At 49.5% G+C, this 17,898-nt stretch overlaps 1 protein-coding gene across 1 annotated transcript; it reads left to right on the forward strand.

Annotated features, from left to right (window-relative positions):
- The first annotated feature begins 12,174 nt into the window (after positions 1-12,174).
- Positions 12,175-16,910, forward strand: LOC136536165 (uncharacterized). The gene is made up of 4 exons (XM_066528546.1): positions 12,175-12,717; positions 14,724-14,988; positions 15,367-16,261; positions 16,900-16,910. The coding sequence occupies exons 1-4, from the start codon at positions 12,269-12,271 to the stop codon at positions 16,908-16,910; spliced, it is 1,620 nt and encodes a 539-aa protein (XP_066384643.1). The 5' UTR covers positions 12,175-12,268.
- The last annotated feature ends 988 nt before the right edge of the window (positions 16,911-17,898 follow it).

Consider the following 17,898-nt stretch of genomic DNA (forward strand, 5'->3'; position numbering starts at 1 on the left):
TTGCTATGTATCTGTGATTTTTTTTTCCACAGGATGAAGACTAACATTGTTCGAATGGAGGCAAATATGGAGCAGCTCCTTGCAAAGGTATGCATTATCTCGTTGTTGTTGTATGGTCGGCTCATTTTTACATGTTATACGCCTAAAATACGGAGGGTTCGTGATGTGCAGTGGAGCTTTTTTTATTCTTACTGAACTTTTGTGGCTGCACCATGCAAGCATTTGTACATCAATTAAATACCATATTTTTAGTATCTAATTATAAAGTTTTGGATGTAGTAATATAAAGTTAGAAATATGTTACAACAAAGTTCGGAAACTTGAAGTGCAAAGTTTAGAATTACAAAGTTGTGAATCTTAAAGTACAATGTTTCAAATGTCCTAGTACAAAGTTTTAAATTTGCTACTATAAAGTTTCTGAATTTCAAAAGTAAAGTTTTAAATTACAAAGTTTTGAATCTTAAATTATAAAGTTCTAAATGTGATAGTATATAGTTCCTGAATTTAAAATGTAAAGTTTGAAATTACGAAGTTTTAAATGTGCTAGTATAAAATTCTTGAATTTTCAAAAATAAAGATTAAAATTATAAAGTTTTAAATCTTAAAGTATAAACTTTTAAGTGCGCTAGTATAAAGTTTTTGAATTTTAAAAATAAAGTTTGAAATTACAAAGTTTTAAATCTTATAGTATAAAGTTTTAAATGTGCTAGTACAAAGTTTATAATTGACAGTTCAAAGTTTATAAATTAAGTGTAAAGTTTTGAATCTAACAGTACAAAGTTTATAATGTGATAGTTCAATTTTTTGAACCTAGCAATGCAATATTTGTAATTTGATAGTTTAAAGTTTATAGATTCTGAGTGTAAAGTTTTGTACTTAGCAGTACTAAGTTTGTAATGTCATAGTTCTAAGTTTATAAATTCTGAGTGTAAAGTTATGAACCTATTACTATAAAGTTTATAGCGTGATAGATCAAAGTATTAAATCTAAAAGTACAAAGTTTGTAATGTGATAGTTCAAAGTTTATAAATTCTGAGTGTAAAATTTTAAACCTAGCAGTACAATGTTTATAACGTGATAGTTCAAAGTTTTTGAGCCTAGCAGTATAAAGTTTGTAATGTCATAGTTCAAAGTTTATAAATTCTGAGTATAAAGTTTTGAACCTAGCAGTACAAAGTTTATAATGTGATAGTTCAAAGTTTTGAACCTAATAGTATAAAGTTTGTAATGTCATAGTTCAAAGTTTATAAATTCCAAGTGTAAAGTTTTGGACCTAGCAGTACAAAATTATCGATTAAAGTTTTGAACCTAGTAGTATAAAGTTTATAATGTGACAGATCAAAGTTTTAAATCTAACAGTACAAAGTTTGTAATGTGAAAGTTCATAGCTTATAATTTCTCAGTGTAAATTTTTGAACCAGTACAGAGTTTATAACGTGATAGTTTAAAGTTTTGAATATAGGAGTACAAAGTTTGTAATGTCATAGTTCAAAGTTTATAAATTCAGAGTGTAAAGTTATGAACCTATTAGTAGAAAGTTTATAATTGATAGTTCAAAGTTTTGAAACTAGCGGTATAAAGTTTGTAATGTGATAGTTTAAAATTTATAAATTTTAGATGTAAAGTTTTGAACCTAGCAGTACAAAGTTTATAATATAACATGTTAAAGTTTTGAACCTAACAATGCAAAGTTTATAATGGAAGTCTAGAATCAATTTTACAATTTTGCAGTATTCATACTTTTTTTACATACACAAACGTAAAAGTTAATATAACTTCATGCATTTTTAATCTGAGTACCTTGTCTTTTTTTTTTCAGGGTATTAATGGCAACTATTTAGCACTGAAAACAGAAGCCAAGCTTTATATTTGCTATCTTTAAAGATATATATATCTCGATAAATAAGATATACTTTTTTTTTAGTTTTTTTGTGCCGGTAACCTTGCATGTCTTTAATGAATCATTTTTTATTTTTATATATAGGTTGAATCATTAATCTTAAACGAAGTATTATGGAATATACAATTGTATGAATTTTGAAAAGTAGTACTTCTGTATTTATCTGGTTTTCAAACCATCTCCCCGCCCTTTTTCATCTCTCACGTACCTGCTATCCCGAAAGAGAAATAAAAAGCTCGTAGAATTCAAATTGGCCCATCGGCCCAGAATCTAGATAGGAGAAACGTATTAATGGGCTAATTTTAGAGTGGTAAAAAAAAACTAGATATGAGAAGAGAGAAACATCGGTAGCTGAGGTTACGTGGGTGCGCTATTATTCTTTTGAGTGCGCACGCGTCAGAAACCATTCGAGCCACGCGCGCCGACCAATAGTCCCGATCACGTTGGGCTGTGTCTGCCTGGCGGTTACCGTAACCGTGGGGGCACTTGGGCAACTGGGGCACTGGTCATACGACTGTTGGGTCCAGCTCGGTCCGTGACAACCATTGGACAATACTGCATGGACTCTACACATGTTTTGTTTGCATGTGTGCAACTGTGCATGTGCTCAAAGATATCTAAGACTGCCTTCAACAGACTACGCATCCCATGACCCATACCCAAAATGCGTCGTATACGGGGAAAAAACATCATCCAACGGACTACGCAAACAGATTACCTATTTTGCGTCAACGGTAAGAGGCAACCCAAAACTGCGTCGCCTTCTCCCCGCTCTCCTCCGACGCCGCCCTCTCCCCGCACTTCCCTCCCGCGCTCGCGAACGCCGGCGCCGGCGCGCTGGACCTGTCCTTCACCTCCACCGCCTCCGCCTCCACCTCGCCCTTCACCACCGCCGCCACCTTCAGCGCGCGGAGCTCGCTGTCGCTGCCGTCCTTCTCCTCCTCCACGTCGCTCTCCCCGCACCTGCACTCCTCCTCCGCGTCCCCGCACTGGGCGCACCTCGCCGCGGCGCGCGCTGCCACGCCCGACGTCGTGCTCCGCCTCGCGCACCTCCACCTTGTCCGCGAGCTCGGCCACGGCCACCTCGCGCTCGTCTTCCTCTAGCAGCAGGGTTCACGCGCCCCCGCGTGGGTGTCGTGCGCTCCGGCGGCGGGGGCCCTGCAGTGGCGCCTGAAGGGTCGAGATGGCGACTAGAGGGGGGGTGAATAGTCTTTTCTATGACTTAATCGCGTCGGCTAACCGATACAAATGCGGAATTAAAACTATCGGTCTAGCCAAGACTATACCCCACTATATGTGTTCACTAGCACCTTGCAAAGATAATAAATATGCAACAAAGGTGCCGGGCTAGCTAGAGCTCTCCTAAACAATTCTAGGAGCAGGGTTACACAAACCTATGCCACTAGTACTTTAAGCGACAAGGGAGCTCCTACACATGCTAGTAAGCAAAAGCACAAAGCTAACGATGCTCACTAGCAATGCTCAATAACAAGGCAATCAATGTCTAATTAGAGAGCGCAAAAACTTAGCTACACAAACTAAGCAATGTGACTAACAAGGTTACTAAAACCAAATTAGCCACGCAAGGGAGCTACTTCTATGCTACACAAGCAAGAAGGTAATTAGCAAGCTACACAAGCTATCTAATTACAAGAGCAACAACACAAGCTTAATGTATATGAATGTAAACGCAAGCTTGTGTAACGGGGATGCAAACCAACGGGAAGAACAAGGTTGACACGATGATTTTTCTCCCGAGGTTCACGTGTTTGCCAACACGCTAGTCCCCGTTGTGTCGACCGCTCACTTGGTGGTTCGGCGGCTAATTAGCATCACCCGCTAAGCCCGCACGTCGGGCGCCGCAAGAACCAACCCCTTGAGTGAGGGTAGCTCAATGACACGCTTTTATTAGAGTTGCTCTTCGCGGCTCCCGCGGGGCGAGCACAATGCCCCTCACAAGCACTTCTCCGGAGCGCCGCACAAGCTTCTTGCGCGCTTCGACGGAGACCACCACCAAGCCGTCTAGGAGGTGGCAACCTCTAAGAGTAACAAGCACCACCGGCTTGCAACTCGATCACCTAGTGCCACTCGATGCAACCTCACGATGCAATCGCACTAGAATCGCTCACTCACACAATCGGATGATCGCTATCAAGTATGTGTGAGATGGAGGGCTCCTAAGCACTCTCAAGCATGGACACAAAGTCCCCCAAGGTGCTCAGCACCAGCCATGGCCGAAGGCCACTTCTATTTATAGCCCCAAGGGCTAAACTAGCCGTTACCCCTTTACTGGGCAACGTTCGGGCCGACCGGACGCTCCGGTCGTGTTGACCGGACGCTGGACCTCAGCGTCCGGTCGCTCGCAGACGACCACGTGTCCCGATTCCAACGGTCACTTGACCTGACCGGACACTGAACCCCCAGTGTCCGGTCGTTTCCAGTAAGCTCCCGAGCATGACCGGACGCGTTCGGTCGAACGTGATCGGACGTAGCTAGCGTCCGGTCACACTCCAGTTACTGCGTCACCGTACGTTAGCCTGACCGGACGCAGCCTTCCAGCGTCCGGTGCATTCAGATCCAGCGTTCGGTCAGTTGACCGACGCCGGCATCTTCGCAACCAACTCGTTTTCACTTCTAACTTCTTTACCCTTGCTCCAATGTGCTAACCACCAAGAATTTGCATCCGACGCAATAGAAAATAGGCATTTCATTTTTCCGAAAACACCGAATCCCGTCTCGCAAGCTCAGCGGGAGAGAGAGAGGGACCCAAACCCATCTCACCCCTACAAACACCACCTCCTTTGTAAATGTGCCAACACCACCAAGTGTACACCACCATGTGTATATGTGTTAGCATTTTCACAATCATTTCCCAAAGGATGCTAGCCACTCAACTTGCCACACCACTCGATTCTAGCGATAATGCAAAGTTAGATCACTCGAGTGGCACTAGATGACCGATATGCAAACAAGTTTGCCCCTCTTGATAGTACGGCCATCTATCCTAAACCCGGTCATAAACTTCTCTACACACCTATGACCGGTGAAATGAAATGCCCTAGGTTATACCTTTGCCTTGCGCATTCCATTCCATCTCCTCCAATGTTGATGCAACACATGCACCAACACGATTAACAATGATATGATCCACTTCATATCATCATATGATCATATTGGTTCATCGATCTTGACTCTACTTGCTCTTCGCCGTTGCCATCGTCCATCGGTGCCAAGTCTTGCTCAAGCTTCACCGCCACGTGGTCCATCACTCCAAGGCCTTCGACTTGCCCTTCACGCTTGCAACCGGTCCATCAAGCCAAGTCTTGTCTTGATCTTCTCCACCTTGATCACATGACTCAATGTCATGTCTCATGTGCATTTAAGCTCCTTCATCATCACATGTGTGAGCTTTGCAACATCTCCAAGCCATTTTCACCTTCATGGCATATGTTGCTCACACACATGTACCTGTGGACTAATCACCTATGTATCTCACATAAACACAATTAGTCCACCTAGATTGTCACTCAATTACCAAAACCAAACAAGGACCTTTCAGCACCGCGTGCCTCGACGGCGTGCTTCGCGAGCTCCGACAGCGGATCGAGGCGGTACGAGGCACATCGAGGCAGACCGAGGCACATCGTGGCATATGCGACGGCGCGCGGCCGGATCCCTCCTTCCTCGGCCAGATCCGGCATGGAGGCGAGCGAGGAGCCAGAGTGGAGGCGGGCGGCGCTTGGCGGGGAGAGAGGCGGGTGGCGCTGTTGGAGTTCGTCGGTTTGGGTTGCGTTTTTTCTTCGCTATGCGTGACCCAAACGCTCATGTTTGGGTCGGCTCTGTTGGAGATAGTCTAACAAACCATAGACACAGTAGAAATTCACCCTAAGTTGGGATAGAAATTCAGTCAGCCCGTGCATATCACTTGACCCCAGTATAGAAATGCATCACTTTAAGCCGTTTCATTCCTCTTATCTGAACATCTACATGTCTGACATGAATTCTACTTTATTTCCACTGTAACTTTCACATTCGAACTCTAAATCGGACCAACCATCACCCTGTTCGCTCGATCATTTCTGTGGCTTATAAGTCGGCTGATGCTGTTTTGTTGTGAGAGAAAAACACTGTATCACGGCTGATAAGCATGGCGAATAGGGTGCATGTCTATTTCGATCGTTTGGTTGAGAGCTCCATCATGGTGAACTCAAATCTATAGTTTGACTACATCCTCTTGGTTCAAGCAGTTCTTTATCTCTCTTCTTTCAGCTTTGTTCTAAGCTACTCCCTCTGTCCAAATTACAAGTCGTTTTGACTTTTTTTTGGAAGTAAGTATTTTGAGTGTCTTTTTTTAATAGGAGTATCTTGAGTGTTAACAGCGTGGAGCCCTACGAGTGGGCTTGGGCTGAGAGTCTGGCCCAGCTAGTTTGCTCGGCCCATATCACTTCCCGAACCGGACCAGCGGTCCAGTGCACACCAGTAGCCCGATCGGCTGGGGCTGGCTGGCTGGGCTGGCTTGCCAGCCCCCTCACAAGATACTATTTACATGAACTAGCCAGCCATACTTTTCTCTCACGTAAACGAACCAGCAACGATACGAACCAGCCAACCGAACAGGAGACCGCGGTGCCGAACGTAAACGCGTCCCAAGTCTGAAGACTACGAAGTGCTTGTTCGGCTGGCTGTAAATTCTGTATTAGGACTTATAAACCAGCGAATAAGGGGTGTGTCGGTGTTTCAGACCGGGGGGTCCTCAACCAACTAGTGAATTTGAACTGCGTGCCCCTAGTCCCGGATGGTGATGCAAAGAGACACAAGGTTTATACTGGTTTAGGCAATCGGTGCCCTACGTCCAGTCTGAGAGATCGATCTTGTATTCCTTGCACCAAAGTGCTTGTAGTAGGGGGTTACAAGCTAGGTGAGAGAGGGAGCCAGTCCCAGGTCTCGGTGAGGTGTCATGTGGGCCGTTTGAGACGTTGCTCTCAGGCGGCTGGGATGTGTGCGTGTGTGTGTGTGTTACAAGGTGTTCCTCTTTTTTCCGTCCAGTCTGCGCGTGAGGACCTGCATGGTCCCCAGAAATGGCCCTGGCTGCCCCCTTTTAAGGAGGGAGCTAGGAATACATGAGAGAGCTACATGTGGAGCCTTTAGAAGGAAGATCTAGTACTGTGGCCTATTCCTGTAGCAGCACAGTGTCAGGAATGGCAATTGGTACTTGATCACTGGTGCGTCGTGCCTGCCATGCCCGAGGCTATTGAAGTCATAGGGGTCCTCGTTGATGTCTAGTCAGCATGGCCTCCACTGTAGGTGACATGCCATGCCTTGTGAATTTTTGACTTGGTGGCGCGCTGAGGCCTAGCAGGTGTTTGTGGCTGACTGCGCAGAGGCCTAGGAGGTGACCTGAGTATGATGCGGGGGCCTCAGTGGTTAGCATCGTACCCGGTTTAGGTGGAAAAGTGCAGGGCATGTGGCTGCAGGGCATGGTAACCCCTGCACCATCAGTAAGGGATGGTAAAAAGGAGACTTGACCGTTGTCCCATCGCTCCTGTTGCTGTACCCTACCGATCGTGGCTGATGTAGTGGGTGCATTCAGGCGCATTAAATGGATGGGACAGCCTGCCAGAGGGACGGCCTCGGCGAGAGGGCCTCGGCGAGACGGCCTCGACGGGGCGAATCGGGGAATCGGCCTCGACGGGGCGAATCAGCCTCGGCGAGAGGGCTTCGTCGGGGCGAATCGGAGAATCGGCCTCGGCGAGAGGGCCTCGGCGCGGGGCGAATCGGCCTCGACGAGAGGGCCTCGGCGGGGCGAATTGAGGAATCGGCCTCGGCGAGAGGGCCTCAGCGAGACAGCCTCGGCGGGGCGAATCGGGGAATCGGCCTCGACGAGAGGGCCTCGGCGAGACGAATCAGAGAATCGGCCTCGGCGACAGGGCCTCGGCGACAGGGCCTCGACGGGGCGAATCGGCCTCGGCGAGAGGGCCTCGGCGAGACAAATCGGAGAATCGGCCTCGGCGAGAGGGCTTCGGCGGGGCGAATCGGCCTTGGCGAGAGGGCCTCGGCGAGAGGGCCTCGGCGAGATGGCCTCGGCGGGGCGAATCGGAGAATCGGCCAAGGCCTTGTGGTTATCCTTCGGCTTTGATATTTGTAAGGTCTAAGCAATCTTTTCGATTCTTGCTTAGGGTACCCCTTTTTATGGTATCCGACAGTAGCCCCCGAGCCTCGGGGGGAGTGCGAGCACTCTCCTTGAGGGTTTGTCGAGACTTGGCTTGCAGCTGCTCCCGTCGGGATTGTGTTTTGTTTTTTGAGGTTCCGATGGGTGCGCGCGAGCACACCCGCCGGGTGTAGCCCCCGAGGCCCTAGAGGAGTGGATTTACTCCTCTAGGGGCTTTTTTCCTATTGAGTGAGGAGTTTATTACGTTTGCCGGGCCTCTGAGTGCGAGTTTGGGTTGCTGGGCTTCGGCAAGGTTGCAGGAAGAGCCCCCGAGCCTCTGCACGAAGCGAGAGGGCGATCAGGAGTTCCCCTGGCTTTTTGTGCGACCCTCGGACCTCCCTATCGGTCTCGGACATGATTTACGTCGTGGTAGAGGATGATGAGAAGGCCGAGGAGGAGGTGATGAAGCTTGGTGGAGGCGGCTGAGGCCCCTGGCACGTCGCTGACCCGGCTATTCAAAGAGGAGGTGGCTCCTCCTACGCCGTCCATCGACGCTGGCGACCCCGTATTCTGACCTGGGTCAAAGGGGTCATGTAATAGATTAGGACGTACATCATTGTACCATAACATTTGTGGCCGTCGAGGCCTTTCAGTACTTGTGTATATATGCATCTTAATCGTTTTCTATTATGTTTCCTAGCCCTTGCTCTCTGCTCCGTTTCTAAACATATCACTTGCGAAAAACTTCCTCGGAGCCCAAGCTGCCCCTCTAGCAAAAGGTGGTGAGGGAGTTGCCGTAGCCCAAAGGCGTAGGCAGTCTCGCGGCTTGACCGGCCTTTTGGCCTCGAGGCATACTTTCGGTTCTTAGGTTTTTTACAATTGATTTGTCAGAGTGCGCGAGAGAGTTCAGCGTAGGAAATTTTTCGAAAAGACAACTAAAAAACGGTGTCCCCCTATCTCGTTTTTAGACAAGTCCCTTGCAAAAACTTCCTTGGAGCCTAAGCTGCCCCTCGGGTGAAAGGTGGTGAGGGAGTTGCCGTAGCCCAGAGGCGTAGGCTGTCTCGCGGCTCAGCCGGCCTTTTGGCCTCGAGGCAAACTTTTGGTCCTTAGGTTTTTGCAAGTGATTTGTCAGAGTTCATGACAGAGTTTGGGATTAGGGGGGGAGGTTCCCCCCTAGCCCCCGAGGGAGGCTCGGTTCTGCAGAGGCAGAGTCGAGTCTCCCCCCTAGCATTATCGTAACGCCGAACCCGTACCGATGGGCTCGGGGGGTTCCTCGAAAATTTAGAACAATTAAAGAACGCTTCTTTATTGTATTTTGAGGAAAATTGTATGACGCTTGGGAATTTAAGGGTAGAAGCGATGTATCTGTTCTATGTTCCAAGTGTTGGTGAGGATTTCGCCCTTCTTGTAGGCTAGCTTGTAGGTCCCGTGCTTTAGTACTTGGGCGGGCCACCAACTTCCAAGTCATCGATGAGGTCACTGGCCTTCCTGGACTTATCCTTGATGTCGTCCACACCGGCCTCGACGGTTCACCCGATGTGCTCGCCCAAGACCTGGGTGGTGCACCGCTAGTACATGGCCCCTGCATTTTTGAGACTGAATGGCATAGTCACATAGCAGTACATGTCGAATGGGGTGATAAAAGAAATCGGCTCCTCAGGAGGTGGCGGGGCAGAGCTTGATGGTAGGACGTCGCTCCGCGCCACCAGCGTCTTTCCCCTGCCCAGGCTTAAGCTATATAGGTCCCTAACCAGAGACTCTGTACCAACAGCCGGGCATAGGATGCCGACGGGGCGTCGCTGCATGCCGGCGGCGTTTCGCCCATGTCCAGGCTCAAGCAAGTCAGGTCCCCAACCTGGGACCTTGTACCAACAGCTGGACATGGGGTGCCGGCAGAACGCGGTGCGCCACCATGAGCTCGCGCGGTGTCGGGGTGGTCCTACCCGCGTTGCGCCTGGCGATCGTGACGAGAGCGGTGGCTTGGGAGCCGCCCACGCCTAGGCTGCTGGTGCGTGATGTCGTCGTCGGTTGATGGGGCTCTGGGTGGGAGGAGTACCACGTCGTACTTGTATCCTAGAGACATGAACTCTAGGCTCCCAAACCAGATCATTAGGCCGAGATGTAGTGGTCATATGGGGTTTGCCATTCGGGACTTGTTGGGATGATTAAGCTTACACGCAGTATACCCCTACCTGGCGCGCCAACTGTCGGTGTTTCGGACCGGGGGGTCCTCAACCAACTAGTGAATTTAAACTGCATGCCTCTAGTCCCGAATGGTGATGCAAAGAGACATAAGGTTTATACTGGTTCAGGCAATCGGTGCCCTACGTCCAGTCTGAGAGATCGATCTTGTATTCCTTGCACTGAAGTGCTTGTAGTAGGGGGGTTATAAGCTAGGTGAGAGAGGGAGCCAGTCCCAGGTCTCGGCGAGGTGTCGTGTGGGCCATTTGAGACGTTGCTCTCAGGCGACTGGGATGTGTGTGTGTGTGTTACAAGGTGTTCCTCTTTTTTCCATCCAGCTTGCGCGTGAGGGCCTGCATGGTCCCCAGAAATGGCCCTAGCTGCCCCCTTTTATAGCTGTAAGGAGGGAGCCAGGAATACATGAGAGAGCTACACATGGAGCCTTTAGAAGGAAGATCTAGTACTGTGGCCTATTCCTGTAGCAGCACAGTGTCAGGAATGGCAATTGGTACTTGATCACTGGTGCGTCGTGCCTGCCATGCCCGAGGCTATTGAAGTCGTAAGGGTCCTCGTTGACGTCTAGTCAGCATGGCCTCCGCTGTAGGTGACATGCTGTGCCTTGTGAATTTTTGACTTGGTGGTGCGCTGAGGCCTGACAAGTGTTTGTGGCTGACTGCGCAGAGGCCTAGGAGGTGACCTGAGTATGATGCGGGGGCCTCGGTGGTCAGCATCGTACCCGATTTAGGTGGAAAAGTGCAGGGCATGTGGCTACAGGGCTTGGTAACCCCTGCACCGTCAGTAAGGGATGGTAAAAAGGAGACTTGACCGTTATCCCATCGCTCCTGTTGCTGTACCCTGCCGGTCGTGGCTGACGTAGTGGGTGCATTCAGGCGCATTAAATGGATGGGATAGCCTGCCAGAGGGACGGCCTCGACGGGGCGAATCGGGGAATAGGCCTCGGTGAGAGGGCCTCGGCGGGGCGAATCGGCCTCGGCGAGAGGGCCTCGGCGCGGGGCGAATCGGCCTCGGCGAGAGGGCCTCGGCGCGGGGCGAATCGGCCTCGGCGGGGCGAATCGGGGAATCGGCCTCGGCGAGAGGGCCTCGGCAAGACGGCCTCGGCGAGACGAATCAGAGAATCGGCCTCGGCGAGAGGGCCTCGGCGGGGCGAATCGGCCTCGGCGAGAGGGCCTCAGCGAGACGAATCGGAGAATCGGCCTCGGCGAGAGGGCTTCGGCGGGGCGAATCGGCCTTGGCGAGAGGGCCTCGGCAAGAGGGCCTCGGCGGGGCGAATCGGAGAATCGGCCTCGGCGAGACGGCCTCGACGGGGCGAATCGGGGAATCGGCCTCGGCGAGAGGGCCTCGGCGAGACGGCCTCGGCGGGGCGAATCGGAGAATCGGCCGAGGCCTTGTGGTTATCCTTCGGCTTTGATATTTGTAAGGTCTAAGCAATCTTTTCGGTTCTTGCTTAGGGTACCCCTTTTTATGGTATCCGAGGGTATCCGACAGGGTGTTTGGTTGCCTCTCCTAAATTTTTGTCGCTGTTTCATCGAATATTTGGACACGTGTATGGAGTATTAAATATAGACTAATTACGAAACTAATTATATAGTTTACTACTAATTTACGAGACGAATCTTTTAAGCCTAATTAGTTCATGATTTGATAATGTTTTGCTACAGTAAATATGTACTAATAATAAATTAATTAGACTAAAAAAATTATCTTGTAAAATACTAACAGATTATATAATTTATTTTTTCAACGTTCTTCAGACGTACCTACAAAATTTTAATCACGGCATCCAGACACCCCGTAAGCTGGCTTGTTCGTGGTTCGTCTTCCCCTTCTCGGGCTCCGCGTCGGCGCGTCCCACCACGCGCTCCTCTCCTTTTTTTTTTCTTTTTACAAACAAAAACTTTTTATTCCCACCTCCGTTGTCTTTCTCTCTCCTGCTCGTTCCTCCCTTTCTCTCGCCCGTACGAAACCCTAGGCTCCGCCGCCCAAAACCTCGCCGCCGCGCCGCCGTCCGGCGGCGCCCCATGGCCCCAGGCTTCTCCGTCCCTGACGCAGAAGACCTCCCGGCCCGCAGATCCGACGCCTCCGACGTCGCAGGCAACGTCTGGGACCTCGCGACCCTCCCCACGCCCCCCGCCGGCGGCGGCCGCGAGATATACATCTACCGCAACACGTTCAACCTCGTCCCGCGCTCCATCGGTGGCGGAGCCGGCGCCCTCAGGTCGCTCAAGTTCTTCGGCAACGATGTGGAGGTGCTGCCCGCGGATGCCGGGGGCGAGCTGGACGGGCTCGAGAGCCTCCAGGTCAAGGTGTCCGCGCCCAGGGTCTCAGGGGCGCCGCTCCGTCGGATGCAGGCTCTCAAGGAGCTCGAGCTCTCAATGGTGCCGCCCAGGCCGTCCTCGTGCTCCATACTGGCGGAGGTTGCCGGGCTCAAGTGCCTCACGAAGCTCACCATTTGCCACTTCTCAATAAGGTATGTGCAAAACTACAAATTCAATTCCCTGTGCTTGCCCGCCTGCCCCTGCCCCCCCCCCCCCCCCCCCCCCCCCCCCCCCCCCCCTTTTTTTTTGCGTTTTCAAGCTTAAATGTGGTTGCTTTATTGTGTTCTCAGCTGTTATTTCCTACTAATTATTCAATTCAATTGATCAATTCAGTTCAGTAGCATGACGGTAGGGGAAATGGTGTGCGTGACTAAGCTTGGATGGGTAACCATGATTAGTAATGCCTGTTGGTTAGACTGAATTTCTCTGTGCTAGGTAGCTTCTGATAACCGTGATTTCTTGTAGGTTGACCGAATGTTGTCGTGCATATGTTTTTTTTTACTTTGCTTCTGTCATGATTTTAATTCCATTTGTTTACTGTTCAATTCATCACAGTACAAAATTACTGAATTGTGGATAGCTGCTATTCGTATTTCAAATACACTAGAATGCATGTGCATTATTTATTGTGCTTCATTGCTTCAGTGGTGGTGGTGCACCCATTGGCTTTGTGTTGGAGTTTAATTACGTTGCTTTCTGTAGAATAACCATAACTTTCCTTATTGCTGAAAATATAATGGCAGCCATGTTCGGTGTGCAACCTTTAAATTGCGGAATCACTGTTAGGGTCATCAAATGGCTCCATGGATTGGATCCATCTGTGGGATGTGGACATAGGTTCTCTTAGTTTCTGGAGTGTAAATACTGATGTGCTGATGTTTCAGACCAGTTGGGTACAACTTTTAGCCAGGGTGTGTTTGGTGTTCTTTTTTTTGGGGGGCGGGGGCAGGGCAGGGACAGATAGAAATAGAATGGAGCCATCCCCAGGAGAGACTATTCTCCTCAACTGTCATCACTCAAAAACAGAGGTACCAACCCGTTCCCTGTCGACACTGTTCTCCTCCGTTACTGCATCCTTTCTTCCTCCTGCTTCGCGCCGTTCTTCCTCCATGCATGCCATCGGCGGGCCAGCCGTGCGCCACCCCCATGCTCCCCTCCACACGTGCGCACGCACGCACGCCACCACACGTCCCCACCGCTGTGACAACAGCGCAGGGACAGACGCAGCGGGCGAAGCCGCAGTTGCGAGGGAGGGTAGCCTCTGTGGTAGCCACGCCTCCGCGCTGGTGAGGGAGGGCAGCTGGGCCAGGCGGAGCTGCCTCACCAAGCAGGGCAGGCAGCGGTGGGCACATATGCTGATCCGGCCATGGATTTGCTCTGTTCTTTTATATATATATGAATGTGCTCTGTTTTGGGAGAGGAAAGGAGGAAGAAAGGGGAAAATGAGTATCACACGTGGGTCCACCTTGACAGTTGCGAACAGATGCAAAACGGCCATCCACCCTATCCTTTTTCGTCCCTCATACCAAACACAAAACATGGTTGAATCCTTCCCCACAACCAAACATGGAGATGAGATCATCCCATCCCAGAAAACTGGGGTGACACCGTTCTGTCCCACCTCATCCCAAAACAAACGCAACCTTACTAATTGAATGCCAGTGATATGTTTTATGAACACATTGATGATTTAGGCCATTTAGGCAGCACCTTTACTAAATGAGCACCAGTGCTATGTGATATGAACACAATGGTAGAATTGCTTTTACTAAACTTTTGATTCTGTGACGCATTATACTTACATGTAGCTTTTCTCATACTTTTTTTTTGTTGGAACCAAGTTTTGTTAAGGTTTTCCCCTTTTTTTCTTTCTATAGTGCCATTTTGTGATATCTTCAGTCAAACTTTGGTCATTTATGAAAATTTAGAATGGATACATGAAAATTTTATAGGTAGATTCAATTTGAAATTACTTCCACTGCATTAAAGTTTTAGTAGGTTACAAATCAGTGGACATAGCTGATCTTTGGGGACTGTGATTGTGTCAGAGGTGTGCTGCTTTAATGATTGGAGTAGTTAACTGAATTGCCTTGTTGTATGAGCTACTCTTTTGAGTTTTGACTGATTGTTATCCTTGTCACAAACTCACAATGTACAGGTACCTCCCTCCTGAGATTGGTTCCCTCAGGAAGCTCCAAGAGCTTGACCTCTCTTTCAACAAACTGAAGAACTTGCCTAACTGTATAATTGAGTTGAGTGCGCTGAAGTTCCTCAAAGTGACCAATAATAAGTTGGTGGATGTACCCTCAGGAATCTCCTCATTGAGATGTCTTGAAAGCATTGACTTATCAAACAACAGATTGACTTCTCTTGGTTCGGTTAAACTTATTTCTATGCTTACGCTGCAGTATTTAAACCTTCAGGTATTTTCTCTATCTATTATGCCTCTTCTCATGAGTAAAATTACATGTTTCTTCTTTATTTGCTATATTCGAATTGTTCTAACATCTATTCCACTGTCTATACTAGTGTTTCTGCTATATTTGTTTCATGTGGTTCAATATAACAATATGTATCCATTTAAATGTGTTGAAAATTTAAGGACAGATATGTTAGAGGAGGTATTTAGCCCAAAAATAAAGCATGTGTTGATTTTATGGGGGGGGCAGGAGGGGTCACTTGTTTTGTGCTAACGATGTTATATACTTATTACTCAATTGGTGCTATTTATTTTATATCGTGGATGCTGGGTTTATAAATTTATAAATATCATACATTGACATTTTGTTTTCTGTTTCAAGTTTAATAGGCTCTCCCATTCCTATGTAATTCCTTCATGGATATGCTGTGATATGAGGGGAAACGTTGAAAATGCTTTGAAGGGTTGCAAGCTGAAGTACACAGGTGTAGCAGACATGAGTAGTTTAGCAGAATCTAGTACTTCAAGTCGTGCTTGCGACACTGCCCTTTTATGCTTACAACCAGAAGCTTCCCCAAATTTGAAACACCATGCCCCACAGAAAATGAAGAAGGGCTGGAGGAGACGGGATTGCCTGCAACAACGAGCTCGCCAGGAGCGTTTGGAGTCGAGCAGGAGCAAGCTCAATGAAAAATACATAGATGAAATGGCTGTGACCATGGCTGAAGATGATTGCCCTTCTAGTTTGCAAGATATGGAAAACAAGCTAGGCATCAGAACAATTGACGAAGAAACCTCAGTACAGGACTCGTTGAAAGAAACGAGTTCTATATCTGAAGATGTATCTTCAATAGTCGATGATGATTTGGATGGGCTTACAAAGGATAGTGGCATGATGGTACAGGATCACTATGATGAGGAGAAACCTGGATTCAATATGAGAGGTTACGATGATGACAATTCTTGTATCAGTGGGGAGCCTGCTTGTTTCAGCAGAGGCAGGATCTGCAGCGTTGAAAATGAACTAGATGATACTGCTTCATCTGCCCATGATGTTGGTGAGATTGCTCGTGACAATCCTTCAGTGACATCCAAGTGTGCTTTAAAATCTAAAAGGCACCCTGATATGGACAGCAATCCTAAACCAAGCAAATGCCCTCGACCAATTGATGAACGCTCGAAACTTTCATATAAATACAGTGTGGAATCATTTTGCAGCATAGATGACCATCTACGTGTTAACAGCGTGGAGCCCTACGAGTGGGCTTGGGCTGAGAGTCTGGCCCAGCTAGTTTGCTCGGCCCATATCACTTCCCGAACCGGACCAGCGGTCCAGTGCACACCAGTAGCCCGATCGGCTGGGGCTGGCTGGCTGGGCTGGCTTGCCAGCCCCCTCACAAGATACTATTTACATGAACTAGCCAGCCATACTTTTCTCTCACGTAAACGAACCAGCAACGATACGAACCAGCCAACCGAACAGGAGACCGCGGTGGCCGAACGTAAACGCGTCCCAAGTCTGAAGACTACGAAGTGCTTGTTCGGCTGGCTGTAAATTCTGTATTAGGACTTATAAACCAGCGAATAAGGGGTGTGTCGGTGTTTCAGACCGGGGGGGTCCTCAACCAACTAGTGAATTTGAACTGCGTGCCCCTAGTCCCGGATGGTGATGCAAAGAGACACAAGGTTTATACTGGTTTAGGCAATCGGTGGCCCTACGTCCAGTCTGAGAGATCGATCTTGTATTCCTTGCACCAAAGTGCTTGTAGTAGGGGGTTACAAGCTAGGTGAGAGAGGGAGCCAGTCCCAGGTCTCGGTGAGGGTGTCATGTGGGCCGTTGAGGACGTTGCTCTCAGGCGGCGGGATGTGTGCGTGTGTGTGTGTGTTACAAGGTGTTCCTCTTTTTTCCGTCCAGTCTGCGCGTGAGGACCTGCATGGTCCCCAGAAATGGCCCTGGCTGCCCCCTTTTAAGGAGGGAGCTAGGAATACATGAGAGAGCTACATGTGGAGCCTTTAGAAGGAAGATCTAGTACTGTGGCCTATTCCTGTAGCAGCACAGTGTCAGGAATGGCAATTGGTACTTGATCACTGGTGCGTCGTGCCTGCCATGCCCGAGGCTATTGAAGTCATAGGGGTCCTCGTTGATGTCTAGTCAGCATGGCCTCCACTGTAGGTGACATGCCATGCCTTGTGAATTTTTGACTTGGTGGCGCGCTGAGGCCTAGCAGGTGTTTGTGGCTGACTGCGCAGAGGCCTAGGAGGTGACCTGAGTATGATGCGGGGGCCTCAGTGGTTAGCATCGTACCCGGTTTAGGTGGAAAAGTGCAGGGCATGTGGCTGCAGGGCATGGTAACCCCTGCACCATCAGTAAGGGATGGTAAAAAGGAGACTTGACCGTTGTCCCATCGCTCCTGTTGCTGTACCCTACCGATCGTGGCTGATGTAGTGGGTGCATTCAGGCGCATTAAATGGATGGGACAGCCTGCCAGAGGGACGGCCTCGGCGAGAGGGGCCTCGGCGAGACGGCCTCGACGGGGCGAATCGGGGAATCGGCCTCGACGGGGCGAATCAGCCTCGGCGAGAGGGCTTCGTCGGGGCGAATCGGAGAATCGGCCTCGGCGAGAGGGCCTCGGCGCGGGGCGAATCGGCCTCGACGAGAGGGCCTCGGCGGGGCGAATTGAGGAATCGGCCTCGGCGAGAGGGCCTCAGCGAGACAGCCTCGGCGGGGCGAATCGGGGAATCGGCCTCGACGAGAGGGCCTCGGCGAGACGAATCAGAGAATCGGCCTCGGCGACAGGGCCTCGGCGACAGGGCCTCGACGGGGCGAATCGGCCTCGGCGAGAGGGCCTCGGCGAGACAAATCGGAGAATCGGCCTCGGCGAGAGGGCTTCGGCGGGGGCGAATCGGCCTTGGC

Source organism: Miscanthus floridulus, chromosome 2 (genome assembly GCF_019320115.1).
Source record: "Miscanthus floridulus cultivar M001 chromosome 2, ASM1932011v1, whole genome shotgun sequence".
Lineage (NCBI taxonomy): Eukaryota > Viridiplantae > Streptophyta > Magnoliopsida > Poales > Poaceae > Miscanthus > Miscanthus floridulus.